At 41.3% G+C, this 27,465-nt stretch overlaps 2 protein-coding genes across 2 annotated transcripts in view; one reads left to right on the plus strand and one right to left on the minus strand.

Annotated features, from left to right (window-relative positions):
- LOC134572634 (sphingolipid delta(4)-desaturase/C4-monooxygenase DES2-like) overlaps positions 1–4,103 on the minus strand; it is a 72,482-nt gene extending 68,379 nt beyond the window's left edge. Inside the window, exon 1 of the mRNA XM_063431717.1 lies at positions 3,942–4,103. The gene's annotated coding sequence lies outside the window, so the exon portion shown is untranslated. The remainder of the gene's footprint in view (positions 1–3,941) is intronic.
- A 286-nt stretch (positions 4,104–4,389) lies between these two features.
- Positions 4,390–26,195, plus strand: TBCB (tubulin folding cofactor B). The gene is made up of 6 exons (XM_063431680.1): positions 4,390–4,591; positions 8,741–8,884; positions 18,788–18,884; positions 20,407–20,598; positions 23,633–23,705; positions 24,239–26,195. The coding sequence occupies exons 1-6, from the start codon at positions 4,475–4,477 to the stop codon at positions 24,354–24,356; spliced, it is 741 nt and encodes a 246-aa protein (XP_063287750.1). The 5' UTR covers positions 4,390–4,474; the 3' UTR covers positions 24,357–26,195.
- The last annotated feature ends 1,270 nt before the right edge of the window (positions 26,196–27,465 follow it).

Below are 27,465 nucleotides of genomic sequence, written 5' to 3' on the forward strand. Positions count from 1 at the left end.
TTAGTTTTTTACTTTTTTCACACACAAACAAATATGAACGCTAACTTTGGCCAATGTTTGCGACTAAGTGGCTACTAAAAAAGTCTGGACATACCCCATATTGAATACCCTGGGTTGTCTACTTTTAAAAAAATATGTACATGTGGGGTGTTATTTAGCAATTTATGACAGATAATAGTGTTACAATGTCACTATTGATACATTTTAAAAATGTATGTTTTAAAACCGCAATATCCTACTTGTACTTATAGCCCTATAACATGCAAAAAAATAGCAAAAAGCATGTAAACACTGGGTATTTTTGAACTCAGGACAACATTTTGAATCTATTTAGCAGTTTTTTTAATTCGCTTTTGTAGATGAGAAAGATTTTTCACATAAAATTCAAAAAAAGTGTATTTTTTTCAATTTTTCATCATATTTTTTCATTTTTTTTTAAATTAAATTACATGAGATTATATAAATAATGGTATGTAAAGAAAGCCCCTTTTGTCCTGAAAAAAACAATATATAATTTGTATGGGAACAGTAAATGACAGAGCGGAAAATTACAGCTAAACACAAACACCACAAAAGTGTCAAAAAGATGCCTGGTCGCAAATGTACAACATCGCAAAAAAAGTCCGGTCCTTAAGGGGTTAAGATTGCTCTTATGCAATTAAAGGGACACTCCAGGCACCCAGACCACTTCTGCTCATTGGAGTGGTCTGGGTGCCAACTCCCACTACCCTTAACCCTGCAAGTGTAATTATTGCAGTTTTTCATAAACTGCAATAATTACATTGCAGGGTTAACTCCACCTCTAGTGGCTGTCTACTAGACAGCCACTAGAGGTCACTTCCTAGTTTCTAGCACAGGTTTCCTGTGCTAGAGCGTCGCTGGACGTCCTCACGCTGTGTGAGGACCTCCAGCGTCGCTCAAAACCCCATAGGAAAGCATTGAAATGATTTTTCAATGCTTTGCTACGGGGAGACTTAATGCGCATGCGCGGCATTTCCGCGCATGCGCATTAGGTCTCCTCGGCCGGTGGGCGAGATCAGTATCGCCCACCGGCCGACGTAATCACAAGGAGGAGCGTCGCGGAGGCGGAGACAGCGGCGAGGGACATCGCCGCTGTCCCAGGTAAGTGACTGAAGGAGTTTTCACCCCTTGGGTAACCTGGGATTGGGGGGTGGGAGGGAGAGGGACCCTCCAGTGCCAGAAAAACGGATCGTTTTTCTGGCACTGGAGTTTCCCTTTAATCCACTTACTTGGGAAATCCATCCTCCTGGGGCTCTCTGTGGTTCAAAGTTGAAAAAGGGCCCTAATATGAGTCACCTGTGACAGGGAGGGGTGCAAAACCAAGGAAGTTGGTCTGAACACCCAAATATATTTACATATGAAACCAGAAAGGCTACACTCACCTAACATAATACTTTATAAGTGTTGCATAATTTGTGACCAAATGTTACAACATACAGAATCCAGCACACTCAGTCACTGACTAACACCAATTGCAAAGCTCACAATATGTAATCATCTTTAATAACACCTGACTTATTAAAAAATAATGGGGATTTAGTATATGATCATACACTGCATTAGCCTGCCACACCACCAATATACCCATTTGTACTGCACTATATATATATATATATATATATATATAACATTTGTTTGTTAAAGAGTGCAGAAGAGTTGCTTCAGCAGACTCCAGGCAGGACATGAAAAGTCTGCTTAATTTGCATTGTAGCAGGTATATACTCACTTTATTTATTTGTAATGCTGCTGTACAATATGTTAATGGCCTTTAAGTAATTGGCACATTAAGTATATTAGTAGAAAAAAATACTCACCAGCTCCACTGCCGGGCTTTGTCCTAATCCCCCAAAAGGACTAAAGTTTACATTAGAAACAATTTTACCTTTAGGTCCTACAGCAGACACACAATTTAATGGCAATGCTCCTATTCATTAATTATATATATAGTCAAACCTTTACCTGGATAAACCCTGTACAATTCTATTCCAAGCCTTAGACCTTAGAGAGTTTGATTTAGGTTACAGAAATTACACCTCCTGCCCAAGGGAAAACATACAAACATATTGTGGAAATATGCAAAATGAAAGTTACAGCTGGTACAAGGAGGCTATTCTCATGTTTTATCATTAATCCACCACCCAGTGGTAGAACTATTCACAGCAATCAACGAGAACTCTGCATGATACTAAATGGATATATTAAGATAAGCATTGCTTACAGAGAAAAGACTACTACCTCAGATAAAGAAACCTCCCTAAAAGAAAATGAAATGCTTTAGTTTCAGACCAGACATTGAAGGAAACAGATGGCATATACAGGTTATTCACGAAAGCGAGAATAGAAAGTGGATTTAAAATTTAAGACCAAAATAGACGAACTGGAAGCTTAGCTGACCGACAATTTTTCCAGTTTGGTTATTTTGACCTTAAATGTGAGAATCAAATTGAGTGATTCTCAAATTTATTGTCAAAATAAGCTCAGAGGGGAAAAAGTCTTATGCTCTGCTTCCAGTTCAGCTACTTTAGTCTTGAATTTTAACAAGTTATTTAGTAACATGAGAAGTGTATTTCAAATTCAAGGCCATAGTAGCTTAACTGGCTTTGAGATTTTTTTTTTCAGTTAGGCTATTTTAACCTTAAATTTGAAATTTACTTTGAATTTACCTTTAACTCCCACTTTGGTTACTAACTGAGTAAATTGACTTTGAATTCCCTATAGTGAGTAACCCTGATAGTAAAATCAGACTCTGGGATCTTTGCACAAGGAAAATAACAATTGCTAGACTAGTAATAATTCACTGAGTGTGTCGCGTGGAGCATTCGCATTGTAACCCATGGTAACACACTGAAAGCGGGGGCAAGAGTGTGAGTTGGAGACAGCAGTGCTCCCACTTTATTATAAAGACAACCGCGGGTACGCATGGGCACACACACACACACACATATATATATATATATATATATATATATATATATACACACATATATAGCAATTCAGCCTTTGCATGAATGTACACCAACATGACTCCCAAGTGTCCCTATTTAGGGCCCGAATCGCTCTCTCTTTTAATTTCCTGCTTTTCTAGGAACTCAATATCCTCTCAGTGTATAACAGAACTCCACAGCAATAAAACTTACAGTAATGAGTATTTTTAACTTACCAAAAAATCAGTCTGTGTAAATAAGATACATTCTTCCTGTAAATTACAATTTAGTTGCACACATTGTTATCAGTAAGTTACCCTACAATTTCTTAGAACATCAGCCCCCCCCCCCCCACAGGGTCCCCCTCCCGTGGCGCTGAAGGGATAAACACAGCATCCTTGTCCGACATCACAGGAGCCGCACGTGCTTTCAAAGTGTCCGTAGGAAAGCATTTCTCAATGCTTTCCTACGGACGCTCTGCGTGATTGAGGCATAATATGCCTCCAGATGCGCCTCCGGAAGACAGCCACTTGACTAGAGGCTGGCTTAACCCCAAATGTAAACATAGCCATTTCTCTGAAATGGCTATGTTTACATGTGAAGGGTTAAACCCTGGGGGACCTGGCACTCAGACCACTTCATTGAGCTGAAGTGGTCTGGGTGACTATTGACTATAGTGTCCCTTTAAAGTGTCTCTCGTTGTCCGTTTGAACTGTTGGGAGCATTGCACCAGACCACCTGCCATGGATGGAATATCGTTTACAAGTCCCCGTCCCCCCCCAATAAGCAAGTCATCCAGTACACCCCTTGTGTTCCTGAAATTTAAATTATGAGTTTTGTTTTTTTTTAGCTGTAAGTTCGTTAGGGCAGGGCTGTCTGCACCATTCATGTTTTGTTTTATTGTCTCGGTGTTTGTCTTGTTTACCCATTGTACAACGCTGCGGAATATGTTGGCGCTATATCAATAACTTGTCTCGGGTTGCTTTAAAAACTTACACCAAGGTAGCTGTGAGCACATCCCAGTTGTCATCGAAACGTTGTGGGTTGTTTGTTTGTTTTTTTTTAAAGTCAAGCTAAAAATAAATGTCTAATAATAGGATAATAGCCCCAGGATCACCACACCCCGCCATGCCTACATGGTTCCCGCTCCTCACAAACCAACTGCCGCAGCAGGATGTCACAGGGCCCCTGATTGGCTGAGAAGGAATGCATTGCATAACACAAACCCTTCCTGATTGGCTGATACTCCTACAGCGGCTGTTATTGCCTTGCAGCCGCTCTGTCACGAGGGCTAACTGTACGTCACCAGCAAACTCGACCGCGATTGGCAGACGCGGCTTTGGTTGGCAGGAACCAGCTGCTGATTGCTCACAAAGCCAACGCCTAGTCTAATTTCCTATTGGTTCCGAGACGCCTTGCCCTGTGTTGCCATTGGCTGTCCTTTTTTCTCGCCGTGTTCTGATTGGCTCCTGCGTTCCTCCTCTTTCATCTGTCACGATTTCGGAGCCGCCGCAGACCTAAGCTGTAACATGAGCGCCGTCACGGTCAGCTCGGCCCCCCTGGTGTCAGTGCGGGTCAGCAGCAGCCTGAACTCCTTCACCGCCGACAAGAGGTTAAATCGGGGCATCACGCTCGCAGAGCTTAAGGTTGGGGAGCATTAAAGATGGCGGCGCTGGGGGAGGAGGGTGTGACAGCCTGGGTGACTGGGCTGTGAGGAGGGGGTGACTGGGCTGTGAGGAGTGGGGGGAGGAGGGGGTGACTGGGCTGTGAGGAGGAGGGGGTGACTGGGCTGTGAGGAGGAGGGGGTGACTGGGCTGTGAGGAGGAGGGGGTGACTGGGCTGTGAGGAGGAGGGGGTGACTGGGCTGTGAGGAGGAGGGGGTGACTGGGCTGTGAGGAGGAGGAGGGGGTGACTGGGCTGTGAGGAGGAGGGGGTGACTGGGCTGTGAGGAGGAGGGGGTGACTGGGCTGTGAGGAGGAGGGGGTGACTGGGCTGTGAGGAGGGGGGGAGGAGGGGGTGACTGGGCTGTGAGGAGGGGGGGAGGAGGGGGTGACTGGGCTGTGAGGAGGGGGGGAGGAGGGGGTGACTGGGCTGTGAGGAGGGGGGGAGGAGGGGGTGACTGGGCTGTGAGGAGGGGGTGACTGGGCTGTGAGGAGGGGGGGGAGGAGGGGGTGACAGCATGGGTGACTGGGCTGTGAGGAGGGGGGGGAGGAGGGGGTGACAGCATGGGTGACTGGGCTGTGAGGGGGGGAGGAGGGGGTGACAGCATGGGTGACTGGGCTGTGAGGGGGGGGAGGAGGGGGTGACAGCATGGGTGACTGGGCTGTGAGGAGGGGGGGAGGAGGGGGTGACTGGGCTGTGAGGAGGGGGGGAGGAGGGGGTGACTGGGCTGTGAGGAGGGGGGGAGGAGGGGTTGACAGCATGGGTGACTGCATGGGTGACTGGGCTGTGAGGGGGGAGGAGGGGGTGACAGCATGGGTGACTGCATGGGTGACTGGGCTGTGAGGGGGGGAGGAGGGGGTGACAGCATGGGTGACTGCATGGGTGACTGGGCTGTGAGGGGGGGAGGAGGGGGTGACAGCATGGGTGACTGGGCTGTGAGGGGGGGAGGAGGGGGTGACAGCATGGGTGACTGGGCTGTGAGGGGGGGGAGGAGGGGGTGACAGCATGGGTGACTGGGCTGTGAGGGGGGGGGAGGAGGGGGTGACAGCATGGGTGACTGGGCTGTGAGGGGGGGGAGGAGGGGGTTAACCAATGTAACCGGCCGAGGAGGGGGGTCCCTGTTAACCAATGTAACCGGCCGAGGAGGGGGGTCCCCGTTAACCAATGTAACTGGTTAATAATGATGGGTGAGGCTGCCATTTATGCCGAACACTGAGCACGTCATCTGTTTCGGAAGCAGAGCATGCTGGGCCAGGTCCTGGCTGTCACTGGTCTATGGGAGGGGGAGGTGGTGACACATGGAGTATCATGGGTGACCGCACCACTGTTTGTTTTGTAATGTGGCAAAAGGTACATGTGAGCCCCATGTATAAAATGAGCATTGACACATTAATATGAATTTAGAGCTACTTTAAAGCAGTGGGTAAAAATCTCAGTAGAAATGGGCAGTTACACCCTTACATCTCCACTACTAAATCTGCATCAAAATAAAGAGCCCTACGGTGTGTGTATATGACAGACATCTAGTTTTGCATTAAGGTGTTCACAAGTACTGTTTCGCATCACAAGAGTCTGTAGACGCAGAATTCTTAGCCGCCTCCCCTCCAAAAATCTGAATATTAGACTATTAAATCAATGTGTTCAGTTCTACACGGTAGAACTGCACGCCTCAATTTTAGAGCCATGGTGGAGGTTGGACAACAACAACAACAAAAAAATCTTTTAAAAAAGCATGTGAAAGAAGAAAATATTATTGAAAAATATGTTAAGAAACACATAATGTAGCACCGTATGCCAGAAATGTAAAAAGTGACAAAAGTATTAAATACATGCAGTAGTTAACTGGACATTAGTCACCAGAACCACTACAACTTAAAGGACCACTATAGTGCCCTGAGGGTGCCCCCACCCTTATGGCCCCCCTCCCGCTGCGCGGAAGGGGTTAATATCTTAGCTTTTTCCCTCGGCGCTGGGGACTCTCCTTCGGACGTCATCGGCTGAATGCGCATGCGCGGTAAGAGCCGTGCGTGCATTCAGTCAGTCCATAGGAAAGCATTCTCAATGCTTTCATATGGACGCTGGCGTCTTCTCACTGTGAAAATCACTGTGAGAAGCGGCTGTCAATGAGACAGCCACTAGAGGCTGGATTAATCCTAATGTAAACATAGCAGTTTCTCTGAAACTGCTATGTTTACAACAGGCAGGGCTAACCCTAGATGGACCTGGCACCCAGACCACTTCGTTGAGCTGAAGTGGTCTGGGTGCCTATAGTGGTCCTTTAACCCCTTAAGGACACATGACGTGTGTGACACGTCATGATTCCCTTTTATTCCAGAAGTTTGGTCCTTAAGGGGTTAAGATAGTGTGGCTCTGGTGTATAGAACCTGTCCCTGTAAACGCAGTGTTTACATTGCTGCCTAGTAACACTTCTACTGGCAGTCACTCAGACAGCTACTAGACTAGAGGAACTTCCAGGACATGCTAAGCTCTCCCCATAGAGATGCATTGATTCAATGCATCCCTATAAGAAGTTGATGATTAGTGCAGTGTTTTGCTGTGCATGCGTAATAGCCACCCATTGCTTTCTATGGGGAAATTATTGGATTGGTTAAGATGATCAAGATTGATGATCTCAGCCTCGAAGGCGGGGCCAGCCTTGGCAAGACCAGCACAACAATGGAGAAAAGGTAAGTAAAATACCTTTTAACTCCTAACAGAGTGGGACTGGACACCTAAACATGTACTCCAGCATTATTATAAGTTATCTTACATTGTATATGTTTTGGCCTACAAAAGTGCTATAAAAGGCCTGGTTTTAACATACCTGCTGTCTGCAGGTTGCCCCTCTTTTTCGAACACAGACATTCAGTCTGTGAAGAGGAATACGCCATCATTGAGAAGCCTCTGTGCTTGAGCTACATGCCTTACTCTACTGCGTGTGTTATATGCCCATTACACAGTGAAATAGTTGCAATTGTAGAATGGTCGTAATTAACTAAGATTATTTCCTGGATTGCACATGTATGTGCTTTGTCCTATAACGTCTAGGAATCCATTCCAGGAAATATGCAATTCTTTATAACATCAACTTGGGAGGTTCAGCTACCTCCTTATTTAACAGGTTATTATAGCACTACTTTTTGTTTTTTATATTTTTACATTTGATATTTTAGACTTTTTAGTTTGGTCCTTCGGAAGGAAGGAAGTTGAGGTACTGCAAGGACAATAACAGTAATTTAATACTATTGTAAGGAATGCTGTTAAGATAGTGGTGATGACATACAATGTCAAACAGAATAACAGTGCCCCCTGGCAGCTGTACTACTGGGTTCCTAATGCCCCTATACTCGGGCTAGTACCTGCATTCATTCCGAGTCATGGTTTCAGGCTTGGGTTATTTCTCTTCTACAACTAAGCATTGTAAAGAGAGGTCTCTACTTCAACACACACTCACTTTGTAACTATATTTACCAATGCGATTCACCTTCACGGGATTAAACAATTGTCTCATACAACGTGACATTATGTCATGTGCTTAAAATACACCTACCATTGCAGGTTTCTTAGGAACTCCTCACAACCGCAGGTGGTTTGGTGTGAGTCACTGAACTTGTGATGCTGCCAGCTTTATTGATTTTTATGAAATCTGAAAATCTGTAGTGTTGGGTGTGTATTGTAAAGTTCACATGCATGATCCGTGACCGCGTGGATGCGACCAAGTGTGATAAGTATAATGTTGTGTTTGCAGATCAGCACCTACCGGTATCCCTGTTAAAGTGGTTATGAGGGAGAACAGATGAAAAGTGTTTGACCATAGTAAAAATAGCTATTTTACCACCATTTAAATACATAGGGCTTTATTTACTAAATTTCTAATTATAACACATTGAAATCCAAATGGCAAAACTAGGACAATACCGGTGTTGGAATTTTGTTTTTCAGTTCACCTATTTCAGCCTAGGTTTTGTCATTTGGACGTTCGTGAATAGCAACTTTATTCAGTAAAAGAACAAATTGCTTGTTACAATGTAATGTATAATGCGTAAAATTTAAGACTTTTTAATAAAAAATTTTTTACAGTGGTATATTTTATATATATGATGTTTTGATGGTCTGTTCCCATTTATTTTCAGTGTAAGCTAGAACTGGTGGTTGGCTCTCCAGCATCATGTATGGACTTGCAGTTGTTCAGTGCAGACAACACTTTCCTTCAGAACCTGGACCAGGATGATGCATTACTAGGGTCTTACCCGGTTGATGATGGCTGCAGGATCCACGTTAGTAATCCTGAACACATTAAATGCTATCTTGTTTTTGTCATAATATCTTTGTGTCCCATCTTCTACTTTAGCCGTTTGCTAAGCCCAAGCTCTGTAACACTGATGTTTGCACACACATTCTTCATCTAGTTTGTACTGGTGAAATCTAGTGTGATTGGAATATTTCATTAACTTATCCGTGTTTAGAAAAGATCTTGCATTCTTGTGATATATGCACATAAGTAAACACATGGATAAGACAGAACCATACACCTGCTTGTGAAACTGCAACCACCATGGTGCTTCAGCTCGTTGGTGGGCAAAGCATTATGGAACCTACAGTGCTACATTTGCTGGAAATATTCTAATAAGCCACTTGTGTTTTAAAGGGACACTATAATCACCAGAACAACTACAGCTTAATGTAGTTGTTCTGGTACGTATAATAGCTCCCTTCAGGCATTTTTATGCAAACACTGCCTTTTCAGAGAAAAGGCCGTGTTTACATTGCCCCTAGGGACACCTCCAGATGGCCACTGGAGGGGCTTCCTGGCTCAGGACTGCACAGTAAGTAGCCCTGCCGTTCAGCGTCTCCACGCTCTGCATGGGGACGCTGAATTGTCCTCATAGAGATGCATTGGATTGGCTAAAAATCAGCAATTTTCATAATGTCACCGAGGGGGCGGGGCCAGCACCAGCAGAGCCGTGGAGAGCTGAAAATAAGGTGTGTTTTTTTTTTTTTTTTTTTTACTCATTCCAAGGAGGCTAAGTGGGGGGAGCCACCTAATTGGTGGGGTTTCACTATAGGGTCAGGAATACATGTTTGTGTTCCTGACCCTATAGTGATCCTTTTTTTTTAATTTCTACGTGATTCTCCTTTCAAGTTACCTAGCATGACTTTATAGGCACCTAGATGGTCACCTAAAATTGTCTGGAATTCAGACAAGTTTAAAATTTTTTGGACAAAATACCTGATTTTTAATAATCTAAATCATCTATGATCTAAAAAAAAAAAAAAAATGGTACAGATGCCACTGGGAAAATTGGAGATCCAGCATTGGAGGCAACCTTTCAGGTTAAACGGTTTAACCCAAGCATGTCAAACTTGCGGCCCACAATGACTATCTTTGCGGCCCATTTGCCCAGCGGCTGCATTTTGCTGTGACCAGCCACAAGACAGGAAAGATCTTTCCTGTCTGCCATACCACGGCCGATCGCATGCCACGATGGCCCCAAGAGCGCTAAGTTTTAGTCCACGCCAGCCACCGGATATGTGCATACAGCATGTGATGTCATGTCCACCAGCTGTGCTACAGTGTGCAGAGTGGCTGTCTGTCTGCAGAGCATGCTAGCCACTCCCCCTTCCCTCCTGATCACAGTGCCAGAGGAGCATCTGACCTGCTTGAGCAGAGAAGAGCAGTGTATTATATTGGGTCTGCATAGAGGTGCTGAACACTCCCCATGGGAATGCTCATTGGTTGCGTAGCGTCTTGCCACACATGCTCAATAGCCTCCCAATGCTTTCCTATGGGAAAGCATTTGATTGGCTGAGATCATCAAGTTTGATCTCAGCCAATTGAAGAACACACTTATAGGACTTCAAAATCAACAAAATAATGTCATTTGTATTTTACAGCTGTGCAACAGCATACAATCACCATTTCAGTCCCATTACCAAACTTTTCTTAATATGTCAAGGTAGTTGGACTGAAACAGAATGTTATGTCAGATAAGAACCATTCGGCCCATCTAGTCTGTCCAAAACATTTGTTCTATGCAAATGCACGTCTCCTTAACCCCTTAAGGACCGCTGACGGTTCAGGACCGTCAACGGTAAAACGTGCGTTTGGACCGCTGACGGTCCTGAACCGTCATAACGGTTTTGGGCTACTTACCTGATCGCCGTCGGTCCCACGGCGGCGATCAGCTCTCCTCCCGGTCCAGGGGGGTTGCCTGTCTGCCCGGGCAGCCCCCCCTCGGCAGATCAGGACCCCACGGCCATGTGATCACTCGATCACATGACCGCAATAGGGGTCTTTGTATCTGCCTGCAGGGGGACTGTCTGTGCTGACAGGCAGTCTCCCTGCAAGTGAAAAATCACAAATAAAGTTTTAAAATAAAGTAATAAGTGTGAAAAAAATAATAATATGTGTATATATATATATATGCTATATATACATGTATTATATCTATATATACCTATATATAATATATGTATATATATCATATATATATATAATGTCACACTAAGTGTATTTTTATATTTATATATACGTATATAATTATAAAAATACACTTATATTTAAATTACACACGAATATATACAATATATATAATAACTATATATATGGTATATATATATTATTATAAAATACAAATAATATGTTAATAAAAATAAATAACAAAAAATAAAAATAATTTTTAATAATTAAAAAAAAAAAAAATTGGGGGCGGGGCCTGACCTGCAAGCAGAGCAGTCGCATGGTGGACGAGCTCCCACCACACAGGCTGTTTATAGGGAAATACCGGCAGTTCTCATGCCTGGATTAAAGCCGGGGTGTGCTACCCATACTGGGGGCGCCCCGGTGAATCACCCGATACCGGACTCAAAGGTTTCCCTTAAGCGAGAACCCCAGGTGGCAGGCTGCGGCCCACGATGGACGGGGCAGGGGGGAGACGGCCGCTCACCTCGCCTCGACGTCAGGGGCATGGAGCCGCCGATTACCCGCTCCCCCCCCTCAGGACCGGCGGGGGTGATCCCGGTCCAGGCAGCAGGGCTTAAGCGCGAGACGACGGCAGAGCATACAGGGCAGCCCCATGCTACACGAGCACTCAAAATGGCGGACGCCACGTGCACTGCACACTACCACACGGACAAGCATAGCATCATGGACAAACTCGAAGCCATACTCGACGCCTTCTGGGCACGACTGGTGTGCAAGGAGCGACACAATGCAGTTCCAGTGAGTACACCCGTTCAAAAACCAGTACATGCCCACCGCAACCACATAGGCCCCCGCCTGATGGGCCCTAAGAGTTGGCGCCGAAGACGGAGATCCCGCCTGCCTAAACACAAACAGGCGGGATCAAGGCATACTGCGACCCTGGCCCGATTTGGCCCACAAGTTCACCCCAAATCCCGCATGTGGCGGACACCCAAACCGCAACCAGCAACAAGCAAGCTACAATCACAGCTCCGATCCTGCTCGAAGCTATGGAGAGCCCCAGTGCACCAAACGGAGAATACACTTACCCGCAATGTCCACACCGGTCCCCGCGGTGACGAGCAGATGAGTCGGCAACTGGAACCCACGACGCAGCACATTGCAGAGCCTCAGCAGGACCTTCAAACGCTCCCAACACCCTTCAAGGCGATGGGTATCGGCTGACCGAGCACTCCCAGACCGGGACGCACAGCGGTATAAGTCCAAGGCCTCTACTACAATAGACGCTATCTATACCACAGTGACACCTGCTAAGCAGAGTTTTTGTACTCCTTAAAATGTATCCTATCTCTTAACACATCACTCATTTGCCTCTCAAACCAAAATCTTGTTCTAATGTTTATACCTTTCTTACTTGTCTAGATCTTCTCCTAGGCTAGCTAAGCATTATATGCTCATTCACTCTAGACATGACTAAACAGCATGTCATATTTAGCGTTTACTTAATTAACAAGCTACTGTACCAATAGTCTATACTTTTATTTTGTGACTTAAGCCTCAGTCCATATCCTGTGTGCAAAGCATGTCATTCTTATTCATTGCTATTAAGTGTACCACAAGACCTGCAAATCACATTATAAGCATTAATGTACTTTTTATAACATTTAATCTAATGTTTAACCCCTGTTTCTTTAAACTGTAAGCTTATTGTCTACACACGTGAAATCACCTGTAGGACCTCTAATATTTTAGCATGTTAATTACCGGATCTTATGATCCTTAGCCTGTATTTTCTAACTACTGTTTTAACGACAAAAAAATTTAAAAATTGAGGCACCGTAATTCAGGAAATGTCATTTAATCTTGCTGTACCGATCCTATAATGTAATTCATTTGCACGTTTCCCCCAATTTCTCTTATGTACCCCATCTTATTTGCCTCTAATAAAAGAAAGATTGACAAAAAAAAAAAAAAAATTATATATATATATATATATATATTCAGTTTTATTCTAACAGTATTTTGATATTGATATATATTTATATCAAAATACACTTAGAATGTAATGATATATATATCTATGTATAAATAAATAAATAAAAATAATACGAAATATACATATGTCCACATACATAATTACATAAATAATTTCATAAATATACACGTAGACGTCAAATATATAAATATGTATATATATTAAAATTCTACGTGCATATTTATGTAATATTTTTACCTAATTAAGTAATTTTAATGATTGCAATTTGAGGGACCTGCCTGCCAACCCAGGCCAAAAGTCCAGATAATTTAATTTGCTAGCACTGTGCTTAACCCTGTAACTTTCTATGACACCCTAAATCCTGTACATGGGGGTACTGTTTTACTCGGGAGACTTCGCTGAACACAAATATTAGTGTTTCAAAACAGTAAAACCTATCACAGCGATGATATTGTCAGTGAAAGTGAAGTTTTTTGCATTTTTCACACACAAACAGCTCTTTCACTGAGGATATTATTGCTGTGATATATTTTACTGTTCTGATACACTAATATTTGTGTTCAGCGAAGTCTCCTGAGTATAACAGTACCCCACATGTAGAGGTTTTATAGTGTTTGTGAAAGTTACAGGGTCAAATATAAGGCTTGATTTTACTTTTTTTTTTTTTATTGAAATTTGTCAGATTGGTTAGGTTGCCTTTGAGAGCGTATGGTAGCCAAGGAATGAGAATTAGCCCCATGATGGCATACCATTTGCAAAAGAAGACAACCCAAGGTATTGCAAATGGGGTATGTTCAGCTTTTTTTAGTAGCCACTTAGTCACAAACACCGGCCAAAGTTAGCGTTTTTTGCATTTTTAACACACAAACAAATATAAATGCTAACTTTGGCCAGTGTTTGTGACTAGGTGGCTACTAAAAAAGACTGGACATACCCCATTTTGAATACCCTGGGTTGTCTACTTTAAAAAATATGTACATGTTAGGTGTGTTTCGGGGATTTATGACAGATAACGGTGTAACAATGTCACTATTGATACATTTAAAATATATATATATTGAAACAGCAATTTCCTACTTGTATTAATAGGCCTATAACTTGCAAAAAAAGCAATAAAGCATGTAAACACTGGGTGTTTTTAAACTCGGGACAAAATTTTGAATCTATTTAGCAGTTTTTTTCATTAGCTTTTGTAGATAAGTAAAAGATTTTTCAAGTAAAAGTCCAAAAACATGTTTTTTTTTTTTTTTATTTTTCACCATATTTTATTATTTTTTTTAAATACAATATATGACATAATATAAATACTGGTATGTAAAGAAAGCCCTTCTTGTCGTGAAAAAAACAATATATAACTTGTATGGGAACCGTAAATGAGAGAGCGGAAAATTACAGCTAAACACAAACACCACAAAAGTGTTAAAACTGCTCTGGTCCTTAACGTACAAACATCGCAAAAACAGGCCGGTCCTGAAGGGGTTAAAATGAATTCACTCTTTTGTTTACTTTGAAGCCCTACGAGTGTGAGGACATCCAGTCAGATTTTTTTTAATATGGTACTTTTCGAAATAAACCTTTGTTTCTATGAAAACTAAAGTTTTAGTTTTTTTTGCGGGCCATTTAAACCCTGTTTATTTGGCCCGTGTTAGCCTTTGAGTTTGACATGCTTGATTTACCCCTTCAGGTAAGAAAGTGCACAGGGACCATAACAACTTAATTTTGATTAAGTTGTTATGATGTGCGAAGTGTTCCTTTAAATATGTTCAGTGTGTTTAATAAAGGGTTTGACTTATTTTGTAATAAAAATGGGCTGGCGTGGCCTGACACCGCATGGCAGCAGTCGCATAGTCAGCGAGCTCCGCCAAATTGTGGACTGCACAGCGTGCTACACAGCATTTTTTTACTACAAAACGATAGAGCAAGCTACTGAGGACACCGGGAGCAAGATGTCTACCAAATCAGCAAAAAAACATGCTTTCCCACCTAAACAGGCCGAACGTGGTGTATCACGGCGATCAAGATGGCGCCGGCGGACCAAATTCCCCCACTTCAGACTCTGACACCGGAGACGGCCAGGACATACCGAGCACCCCTGGCATACAACCCGCTACCGACGCGTCCGTGAGTACAATGCTGCACTCACTACAGGCCAGCTTGAGAGCGGACTTTTCCAAAATGGCGGCTGATATAAGGGCTGACATACAGGCCCTAGGCGACAGAACCGCTCATCTCGAGGAGAAAGCGGATGGGGCTTATGGAGGCACACAATGAGCTAGCAGAAGCACACTCTGCGCTCCAACAAAAGGTAACCTTCCTAGAAGGGAAGATAGCGGACAATGAAGACTGTGATACGCAAAATAATATCAGACTAAGGGGCGTCCTTGAAACAATAGGCCCACAAGAACTTACTCAGTTTGTTCAAGACATGTTCAGGGCACTCGTTCCAACCCTGGAACCCGCTGATCTCCGCTTAGATCGTACCCATCGCTTGCCGAAACCTAGGTACCTACCGCCTTCCACCCCACGAGATGTCATTACAAGAGTACACTACTTTACAGTGAAAGATCAACTCATGCAGGCATCCCGAACGGCTACCGCTCCACTTCCAGATCCATTCACCGAAATAAAACTATTTATAGACCATTCAGCAACTACCATGTACAAACGGAGAGCGTTTGCACCTGTCACATCAGCTCTGCGATCAGCAGCTATCCTGTGCAAATGGGGATTCCCCGCGAAGATCATAGTGAAAAGAAATGGAGTAGATCGTGTTCTCTTAACGCCGACCGACGGCATGAAACTACTCAAGGACTGGAAAATACCCACCGCTCAACTCACGACCTCTAGATCATCCATGGCATCTCCATCCAAGAAACCTACCAGAGACTTGTATGTGATCCCGTGGCATGAGACATACCCACGCGAAACAGAGAAGCCGCAGCCATGCTCGCCTGGACGAGACGCAGCTGACCAGATATGTATGACTTGTTGCTGCTAATGCTCAATGCTCCCCTATGGTGCCTCACGGCTGACTTCACCCCCTAATGTGATTTACAGCTGGGAGTCCACATAAGGCGGACACATCCTATGTTGAATTTATTAGTTTTGTATAACTCTGCGATTAATACTTTGTATAACGTTACTTATCATCTAAGCCCGCATAACCCCACACTGCTTACCTACCTCATACCATACCCGTTTGCAGTTTACTGCATTGTGCCACTCTGCCAGCGGGCCATTGTACATAGTTATTGTTAATTATTACCGATACCCGGAACCGCCCCTCCTTACCCACCACCCCCCACTAAAGACCCAAACCATAGCGCAGCTGCTGGTTACAGGACCGCCACATAGTATCAATAGGCAAGATGTCCTTAAAGATAATTTCCATGAACACGAAAGGGCTAAACACGCCGAATAAAAGGCGATTTGCACTCCTAGAAGCCAAGAAACGAAAGGCTCATGTAGCCTTCTTCCAGGAAACGCATTTTAAATGGGGCTCCAGGCCTAGGTTTAACTCTCCCTGGTTTCCAGTAGACCACCACTCTTGCTATTCTACAAAAAAGAGAGGGGTTTCTATCCTAGTGAGTAAAAATGTCACCTTCGAACTAGTCCGTAAAATCAGTGACAAAAAGGGCAGATACCCTTATCCTACAATGTCACCTCAACAATAGTCCCTACACATTGATGAACATATATGGGCCTAATGAAAACCAAGAAATGTTTATGGATAAGGTTTTCGCACTACTAAACCTACCAACCATACCTAAGAACCCCAAAACATACCTACTGCTCCTACTCCCCGCAGAGCTCACAAAAGCGAGGAGACAAGTGTTGCGTGATCACACTTCTAGCTGCCAGGAACCTACTGGCCCTTAACTGGAAATCCCAAACATGCCCATCTAAATCACAACTCTGGGACAAAATACAGCAATATTATATCTATGAGAGTATGACCTTGACCAGTAGCAAAGAAACGCACACTTTTCAAGACACTTGGAGACCCTGGGTGGAACTGCATGCATCCGCTGCATGTAATCACATACCTAAGGCCTCTGGACCCTCTACACACCTATGTGTACTATGTGTTGATGCTACGTATCAAATAGGGCAACCTGGCCATGAGCCGACAATATGTAACCAAACTGTGACCTACATAGGTGCAATGCACTGAGATCGCTTGGCTAAACCTACCCTCTATATCCCCTCCTCCAATACCAGGTTGTTGTTGTATGTAAGATTGATTTGCCTACATGTCAAAAATGCTTCCCCTATCCCTTTTTCACTTCTGTACCCCATTCTTTGAAAAACAAATACAAAAAAAATTACGAAGTAAAACAAAAAAGTGAGGTTTTTTTTGTCTGTTTTTATTTTTTTATTCTCTGTAATTTAGGAGAGAACTCACTTTTGTCTCTGTCCATGTAGCCCTAGCCACACTTTCCCTGTCTGTGACAATCTGTATGAAAAAAAATTGTTTCACTTTAAACCAGATCTTAACTTAGATTACCCTTAATTCTGTAAATTAAACTGTAATCAGACACAGGAGGCTTCTGTGGGTCCAGATGGCCTTTAATAATGCAGGAGATAAGAAATTCTAAATTAAAGGGACACTACAGTCACCAGAACAACTTTAGCTCAATATATAATATATTCAATCACCAGGTCATATATTAACTTGGTGATTGTAAATGTGTTTAAACAATTTAATTGAAGATATAATTGACTTGGGTGTCTGTTTTTTTTGTTTTCTAAAAGGGTTTGATCTGCAAAAGGTCACGCCTCTAGTATTCAGCTAAAATAGATCAGAATACCTAAACACAACTCTTGATGCTTAATGAGTGGAGAAGCCTTAATGTGTTTAGAAAAGGTGCTTAACTTAATTTATTTTTAGCTATGCTTTTTAATACACAATATGCCTGACGTTCCTTTCAATGTAAGCCAGCTACTAAAGACCAACCATGGAAGAAATGGTCCATAGACCGGTGTTGGATAGTCTTCAGCCGGGGATAAACCATCAATGCACTATATGTTGTGTTGGCAGAATTGCAAGTTATGTAAGATTTGTGTGCAAATAGATACTCAGGACTTCATTGTATAAGCATGTCTGTGAGAACTGCCATGTTACATAGTTGCATAGCTGAAAAGAGACTTGCGTCCATCAAGTTCAGCCTTCCTCACATATGTTTTTTGCTGTTGATCCAAAAGAAGGCAAAAAAAACCCAGTTTGAAGCACTTCCAATTTTGCAACAAGCATGTGTTTTTTCTCTCTTCTGGTGGAATCCTGCCTCCAGCCTGTTGTTATTCTACCTGCATAGTACCCACATTTGATTGTCCCTGCCACTGTTGATAGTCATTGGCCACTTTGGTCTCACTTCACAGATAAGCGTAGTAAATGTTTTGTTTTATTTTCATGACTGCTAGTCTTCATTGCCGTTTTGCAGACATGTGAATTCAATTATTTTTTTCTTTATTCATATGTCTATTTAAAAAAAACTGTTTTAATTGGCTGAGACTTGGGAATCCAACTATGGAATTCTTTGGATTTTCCCTACTTCAAAATTCTCCTTCCAAACAACAACTCCTGCCTGTGCCTGTTATGTTTTCTTATTGATCTTTCGAACACTAGCAGAGGGACAGAAGCTTACACTTGATTGTTTCAATCTTTATGATTTGTGTGTGTTTTCTCATTATGTATTCCTAATCTGCACAGAGCTATAACATAATAATGGTGCTCTTATGATAATTAATGTCTACCTGCAGGTGATAGATAAGAGTGGCGCAAGGATTGGGGAGTTCGAGGACCTCTCCAGGGTGGAAAAATATGAGCTATCAAACGAAGCCTATGAGAAAAGAACAGGTGCATCCCTCAGTGTCATTCCACCTTCCGCCTATGCTGCCGATCAATGTCCCTTTCCGCTGCCCATTGAATTTTATAAGGACCAGTTGCCAGCAGCCACAGTATCAGTAGTCTATACACCATCCTGTTAGAATTCAGCTCACTGCAACAAGGGATAAGAAAGTGACCAAATGTTTGATTTGCTTTCTAATCTGTGACAAAAAAAAAATCTTTCACCGCAAGGTCTCACTCAAATCACGCCACCTAGTGTCAATCTTGGTTCTCCTGTTCATATTCAGCTTTATAAACTCATTCCCTGCCCCTGCATAGCTTTTTGCTGCAGTAACATGAAATCTCTTTTAAACATGTTGTTCCACCTAAACGGACTGATCGAGTATGTAGATCGAAGAACATGAAGCATTATTTTGCTATTAATTATCTAAATATTTAACAACTTTTAATGTACAGCGCTGCAGAATAAGCTGGCGCTATATAAATCCCAATAATAACAAGGCATTATGCATTTAGCTTTCCCTTGGTTTTCAAGTATCTCCTGGAATTACATTTTTCTTCTTCTCCAATTTATGTTTGGAGGTGGGTTTCTGCTGTGGCAGCAAGGGCTTCTATTCTATAAATACCTGCACTTTGTGTCACATGCTGAAATTGATCAAATCCTAAAAAAAAAGTCACAGGACCAAATGTGAATAAAGATTTACAGACTTTCTGGGAATTCAAAGTGAATTTCTGAATAAGCATATGTTTATAATTCTATTTCTTTAGTTACTGAGTCAATTGTGTTTGCAGTATGGATAGTTAGCCTTATGTTTTGACATTTTCTTTGATTTCCCTGCAGTCCTCACTTTAGATTTTTTTTCCCAGCTGTGTAGCTGGAACTGCATCTTTAATGAAGGTTTTAGGCCGTAGATCTGTTTTATTTATATATTTTACACATTATGGATATTTTGTGTGTACAAAGAAAATGTAGATTTGAAACCCTGCTTATCCCCAAACATTTATTTTATCCTTGAGCACCAGACACGGTTAGTACATCAGATGCTGAGAATAAACCCAGTTAATAATTTTCATTTCCTACAATTTCTTGTTGTTGGATTTATACTTGGTAATTAATAGATATTTAACATCCACAGTTGGAAATGTTCTATTTTGTAAGCGGTACCACCAACTAACCATCCTAATAGGCAGCATCCATTCATATAGGTTTCCTAAAAATGAATTTAGTAGCCTGATAACAGCTAACCTTTTGTATTCTAACTGTCGTAGATTTTAGTTTCCATGATGTTCATTCAGCACATCACGAATAACAGTCACAACAGCTGAAATGCAAAAAAGCTGAGGTATCATCGGTTAGGACTTTTTAAGAGACTTCTGACAAAGTATTATCCATCAGTTGTGCTGATCGGCATGATAGAACTAGTTCTAGAAGCCTTCATACAAAATCGTCATTCATGAAGTAACTTTTGATTCCTGTGACTGGTTTGGGGTAGACGATGACCACCCAATTTCTGTCTCCATTTTCTCATAGATTCTGTGCGCTCATTCCTGAAGAAGAACAAGATGGGGAAGTTCAATGAGGAAGAAACAGCCCAGATGAAAGCAGAGAATGACCGCAAGCTAGAGGAGGAGAGGGTAGCTGCAGAGGCCATCACAACAGGGGCACGATGCGAGGTTCGAGCGGTCGGCCTACCTACAAAGCGGGGAACTGTTATGTATGTGGGTACGTAACAATGAGAGTAGACTTCTATGTGTATTGGTTCACTCTCTAGTTTATTGGTTTCCCAATATTATTCCTTGGCTTTCTTCGGGTACAATTCTTGTTCAAATAAAGTGGTGTGAAAATAAATGTAGATAACAAACAAAGTGAATCTTCTTGATAAAAATGTGTGAAGCACAGAACACACGTAAAATACCGCACATGAAGGATATACAGAAGCAGCATAATCGCTCATATACATCAGCGGCAAGGGGATGAACGATGAAGTATAATAGTGGTAATGAAGACCGGGTAAATATTCTTTAACCCCTTAAGGACCGCTGACGGTTCAGGACCGTCAGCGGTAAAACGTGCGTTTGGACCGCTGACGGTCCTGAACCGTCATAACGGTTTTGGGCAACTTACCTGATCGCCGTCGGTCCCACGGCGGCGATCAGCTCTCCTCCCGGTCCAGGGGGACTGCCTGTCTGCCCGGGCAGTCCCCCCTCGGCAGATCAGGACCCCACGGCCATGTGATCACTCGATCACATGACCGCAATAGGGGTCTTTGTATCTGCCTGCAGGGGGACTGTCTGTGCTGACAGGCAGTCTCCCTGCAAGTAAAAAATCATAAAATAAAGTGTAAAAAAAAAGAAATCAGTGTAAAAAATAAATAAATATGTGTATATATATATATATGATATATATACATGTATTATATCTATATATACCTATATATATAATATATGTATATATATATAATATATATGTCACACTAAGTGTATTTTTATATTTATATATACGTATATTAATATAAAAATACACTTATATTTAAATTACACACGAATATATACAATATATATAATAACTATATATATGGTATATATATATTATAAAATACAAATAATATGTTAATAAAAATAAATAACAAAAAAATAAAAATAATTTTTAATAATTAAAAAAAAATTAGATATATATATATTCAATTTTATTCTAACAGTATTTTGATATTGATATATATATATATATATATATATTTATATCAAAATACACTTAGAATGTAATGATATATATATCTATGTATAAATAAATAAAAATAATACGAAATATACATATGTCCACATACAAAATTACATTAATAATTTCATAAATATACACGTAGACGTCAAATATATAAATATGTATATATATTAAAATTCTACGTGCATATTTATGTAATATTTTTACCTAATTAAGTAATTTTAATGATTGCAATTTGAGGGACCTGCCTGCCAACCCAGGCCAAAAGTCCAGATAATTTAATTTGCTAGCACTGTGCTTAACCCTGTAACTTTCTATGACACCCTAAATCCTGTACATGGGGGTACTGTTTTACTCGGGAGACTTCGCTGAACACAAATATTAGTGTTTCAAAACAGTAAAACATATCACAGCGATGATATTGTCAGTGAAAGTGAAGTTTTTTGCATTTTTCACACACAAACAGCTCTTTCACTGAGGATATTATTGCTGTGATATATTTTACTGTTCTGATACACTAATATTTGTGTTCAGCGAAGTCTCCTGAGTATAACAGTACCCCACATGTAGAGGTTTTATAGTGTTTGTGAAAGTTACAGGGTCAAATATAAGGCTTGATTTTACTTTTTTTTTTTTTTATTGAAATTTGTCAGATTGGTTAGGTTGCCTTTGAGAGCGTATGGTAGCCAAGGAATGAGAATTAGCCCCATGATGGCATACCATTTGCAAAAGAAGACAACCCAAGGTATTGCAAATGGGGTATGTTCAGCCTTTTTTAGTAGCCACTTAGTCACAAACACCGGCCAAAGTTAGCGTTTTTTGCATTTTTAACACACAAACAAATATAAATGCTAACTTTGCCCAGTGTTTGTGACTAGGTGGCTACTAAAAAAGACTGGACATACCCCATTTTAAATACCCTGGGCTGTCTACTTTAAAAAAATATGTACATGTTAGGTGTGTTTCGGGGATTTATGACAGATAACGGTGTAACAATGTCACTATTGATACATTTAAAATATATATATATTGAAACCGCAATTTCCTACTTGTATTTATAGGCCTATAACTTGCAAAAAAAGCAATAAAGCATGTAAACACTGGGTGTTTTTAAACTCGGGACAACATTTTGAATCTATTTAGCAGTTTTTTTCATTAGCTTTTGTAGATAAGTAAAAGATTTTTCAAGTAAAAGTCCAAAAACATGTTTTTTTTTTTTTATTTTTCACCATATTTTATTATTTTTTTTAAATACAATATATGACATAATATAAATACTGGTATGTAAAGAAAGCCCTTCTTGTCGTGAAAAAAACAATATATAACTTGTATGGGAACCGTAAATGAGAGAGCGGAAAATGACAGCTAAACACAAACACCACAAAAGTGTTAAAACTGCTCTGGTCCTTAACGTACAAACATCGCAAAAACAGGCCGGTCCTGAAGGGGTTAATGGCTTAAAAAGAAATAACACGTAGTATAATACCATAAAAACAAACCTGCAAATTTTAAATATTATGCACTCACAAACATGAATGCCACATGCTGTGGCAATAGAAGCCCATTAAACCACTTTATATTATGGTACCTGGGTACGATATTGTTTGCTAGCATGGATATCTGTGCTTGAGGTTATTTATAATTTATTATCCGCATTCATATATCACCAATATATACCACAATGCTTTACAATTATAGAAAGGGGATATTTAGAGGTGAAGTAGATCCTGCTCAAACAAGCTTACAATCTATAAGGATTTTAGCTATGCAGATATTTAGCGTTGGGTGTCTTGCCAAGGACATGCTCGGCTGTGACAGAGCTTGGATCTTTCAGCAGTAGTGGAGGCCTTTAAATTTGGTTGATGTATATTGTGATTCTGAAGTGACCCACATCCCCAGACATGTCAGAGCATTTTCATTTCAGCTTAGGGGCAGATTATAGCACACGAATATCCCTAGAGAACATGTGCCACAGGTGTATTTCTTATTTGTGGGTTTCTGTTGCTTGTAATACACAAATGTATTTGTCTAATTGCAGGTCAAACCGATTTTAAACCTGGATATTGGGTTGGAGTGAAGTATGATGAACCTCTTGGAAAACATGACGGAAGGTGAGTGTTCTCCAAGAATGGATCAGTCACCATGGGAACCAACAGAATGTTCTTACTGATAGGTTTATGGAAAATGGGATTAAATGCCTGCATTTTGGATTGTGTTGTGAAACCATTAAAAGGACACTGTAATGAAATTATTTTGGGGCATAGATGCTGCTGATGGGAACAATATTGTTTCTTTGGACATTTATCATCAAGCTTGATGCTCTGATGGTAGGCAGATCGAGTCTGCAGTGAGGAGGCTCTCCTGGCATTTAAGTACTACTAAGCTAAATTAAGCTTTTAAATGTGTGTTGCATTGTGTTTTTTTTTTGTTTTTTGTTTTTTATGCCAGGTTTATAGCAACACTTTCTAACCGTTTTTTATTTGTTACATGCATATTCTCCACTCACGCAGATGTTCAACATTTCAGATTCATAAACCAATAAATATTAACTATTTTGTTGGGTGGCACAGTATCCTACCTAAGGGTGATAAGTAGCCTGAATGTCTTGTTTATATAACTCATTTTTTGCCTTTTCTCTTTGCAGTGTTGAGGGAAAACGCTACTTCACATGCTCTCCAAAGTATGGTGCATTTGTCAAACCTCAGCATGTATCAGTTGGTGACTACCCAGAAGAAGACTATGGCCTGGATGATGAGATGTGATGTGCCATTATTTTGTGACCTTGTCAGTGCCTCCCGTATCTCATATGTCATTAATATTCAACCTAGATATTCGTTTTCCTTTCTGCTTATTAGTACTGTGACAAACGTAGACCTGGTTTGTGGGGGGAGTAGGTTTCTGCCCACCATTTCCAGTACTGTGAAGGCCCCAGCTCATTGTACCCTGGTCATATTAAGATTCTTGTTCCAGAATCAGTGAGGGGGGTCTTCTCTGTAGCCAGCTATTGACCAGTAATATTAGCTGTAACTTGTGGGGCAAGGAAAGTATGTCTGGCCAATCATTTGTAAAATAAGAATTTTGTGTACTATTTACAAATCTCTACTAGAATGTAGCAAAACCAGTGACTTTTATTAATTCAATCACATCTACATACACTCCATGTAATCTGGGATTGGCAGGCTCAAGCAGTTCATCTTCTGTAGACTGCAACTCCCAGAAACCCAAGCCAAACCTACTTGGAGTTACAGGCCACAGGCAGGTGGGATTGCAGATATTGCATTTAACTACACTTTATAACTGAATTTTCATAGGGGACACGGGCCCAGGGTTTGGGGGTGGGGGAGGAGTGGTGAACACAACCTGTAAATGAAAAGATAAAAGTCCTTTAGCCCACCTCTCATGATGTTTAAATGTCTCTCAGTGGATCCTGCTGGCTGTCCTAATTAATTGTCAAGTGTAACTGGTTTGATTTCTTTTATTGTTGTACACCTCCCTGCTCTCTGTACCATAGACCAGTCTCCATTTTGAAATTAGATACACATATGTAAGCACTGCTGTTAATGATCAGTGATTACCCAGATATGTATACAGATAACATTCACTAGGGCCCAGACATAGGCAACCTTCGGCACTCCAGATGTTTTGGACTACACCTCCCATGATGCTTTGTCAGCATTATGGGTGTAAGAGCATTATGGGAGATATAGTCCACAACATCTGGAGTGCCGAAGGTTGCCTATCCCTGCACTAGGCACTATACAAAACAAATTCTAACTGGAACACATGTATTCTTCAGACAAGTTGTTATCTGTTCTTTTCTGTAATATTCCTAAATTCTAAATTGTTTACTCATTTGAGAACTAGTTTCATAGCCTTTAATTTGTTTGTAAAACACACACGTGCTCTCTAAACAACAAATTTTGATTTCACCTTTTTGACCAAATGTACAATAATGTCTATTGTGGTTTTGTTTTTATTTATTTCCTTTGAGTTGTGTTGTTAAGGGAGGTAGTTTACCAGGCTTGTTAATAGATTTCAGATAGTTGTTATCGCAGGCCTTGTTTGGGCAGGGTTGGCCAAAAGGTAGTCAATTGACTGTTGTAGGTTGTTCCAAGATCTTTTGCCACCCTTAAGCAAAAAAAAAACACAATAATGGAAACCAGTTCTACAACAGTTGTGGGACAACCTTTTTGACTAGCCCTGGCCTAAATTATAATTTGCAAGTGTGTATGCATAGCTAAGCAGGAGTCTTTGCTAGGCCATTTAGGACATGGGTAATCTTTGTCCTGTAATTTGGCTGTGCACTGGTAATCAAAGGAAGACAAACTAGTACAACAGCTGGCGTGAGCTATATCTGTCCAAACCCTCAAGGCACTGATGGTTCCCAACAGAATTTAAAACCTTTCCATCCTTGCTGGTGACGTATAGATATAGCCATGAAAGGCTAGTAGTCTTGCAGTATATACTGGGCTGGAGAGCTAAATGTCCAGACTGGTTTACTGGGTCAATTTGGCAGATCGACACAATCTGGTGTCCCTTGTGTTTCATGTACTGTGTGTACAACCTAAAGAGCTAAATAAATATACACTGCAAGAGCTGAATATACCAAGTCTGTTATCCTTTATTGCAGTATGTTTGAGTTCTGAATTGTGCTGTTTTTACACACATTTTTGGGTGAGGGCCTGTTATGGGAATACACAAACTTAGGGCTTAGAATATCAAGACCTACAATACTATCCAGGCCTTAAGTTACTCGCCACGGCAAGCCTGGAGGGTTTGTCATATTCCCCAAAGGTGAATTTGTACTCGCCAGGTCAAACCTGTGACTTGCCAATGGCTACTACCAAGTTGAAATTTTGAACTCTCTACTAATAGACAATCAAGGACTGAGCAGGGGGATTGATAGCCAAAAGCATGTTGCAGCACATGACCCTCTCTAAATGTTGCATGGGTGGATTATCCTTTGAGTATGATAGATGGGCCCCTTGCTCCCCATTCTACAAATAGACCAGGCAATGCAACTTAGATCCCTTATGAAGTATAAAAAGTGATTTTATATATATATATATATATCACTACATCTGGTTATTATTTGTGCACAATATAGGTTAAAGGAGCGTTAAAGCGTTCGGAATACAAACCTGTATCTAATGCTTTAGTATACTCCAGCATGGTCCAATCCAATGTTTTTCATAGAGGAGCATCGGTGATTTGATCCATGTCAAGTACCACGTGCACATTTAAGCTTCCCCATAGAAAAACTTTGAATCAATGCTTTATTATGGGGGCTTCTGTGTCACGTGTGTCAAGAGTTATACTTGGTCAGTGCTCCTGAAGTACCTGTAGTGGCAGTCCGTATAAATATGGATTTAATCCAGCAATGTAAACATGTTTTACATTGCAGGGTCAAAAGGACAGGAATACTGCACCCAGATCACTTCATTGAGATGATTTAGCCTGGGTGACGTTTTTTATAATATGTTATGGGAGAAACTTTTCTAATTCCTTCTCAATTAACCGTATCTTCTGAATCATGGCAATGTGTTCCAAAGCAGTTACAGCAGGGACTGATTGTTGTGCAAGGGACAAAAGTAGGAAAATGCTTTTCAATCACACTCTTATAATGCAGACATTTACTGCCCGTACCTGGTACTAACAAATTTCACTTTACCGCCTATGGAAGTGTCCGGCATTGCCTGCTGGTTGAGTGCAACAAGCTAGCCACTGTATGACTTTAAATTAGATTTAGGTGCAAAAACACTTGGGGTGACTTAAAGCAAACATACAGACAGGTTTCTGGCACCATAGCCATACTCAAAGCCATGTATCTTGCTCTCTCTTCTGTCTTTTGAGTAGAGGACACATGATCAA

The sequence above is a fragment of the Pelobates fuscus genome, chromosome 9, assembly GCF_036172605.1.
Source record: "Pelobates fuscus isolate aPelFus1 chromosome 9, aPelFus1.pri, whole genome shotgun sequence".
Classification (NCBI taxonomy): domain Eukaryota; kingdom Metazoa; phylum Chordata; class Amphibia; order Anura; family Pelobatidae; genus Pelobates; species Pelobates fuscus.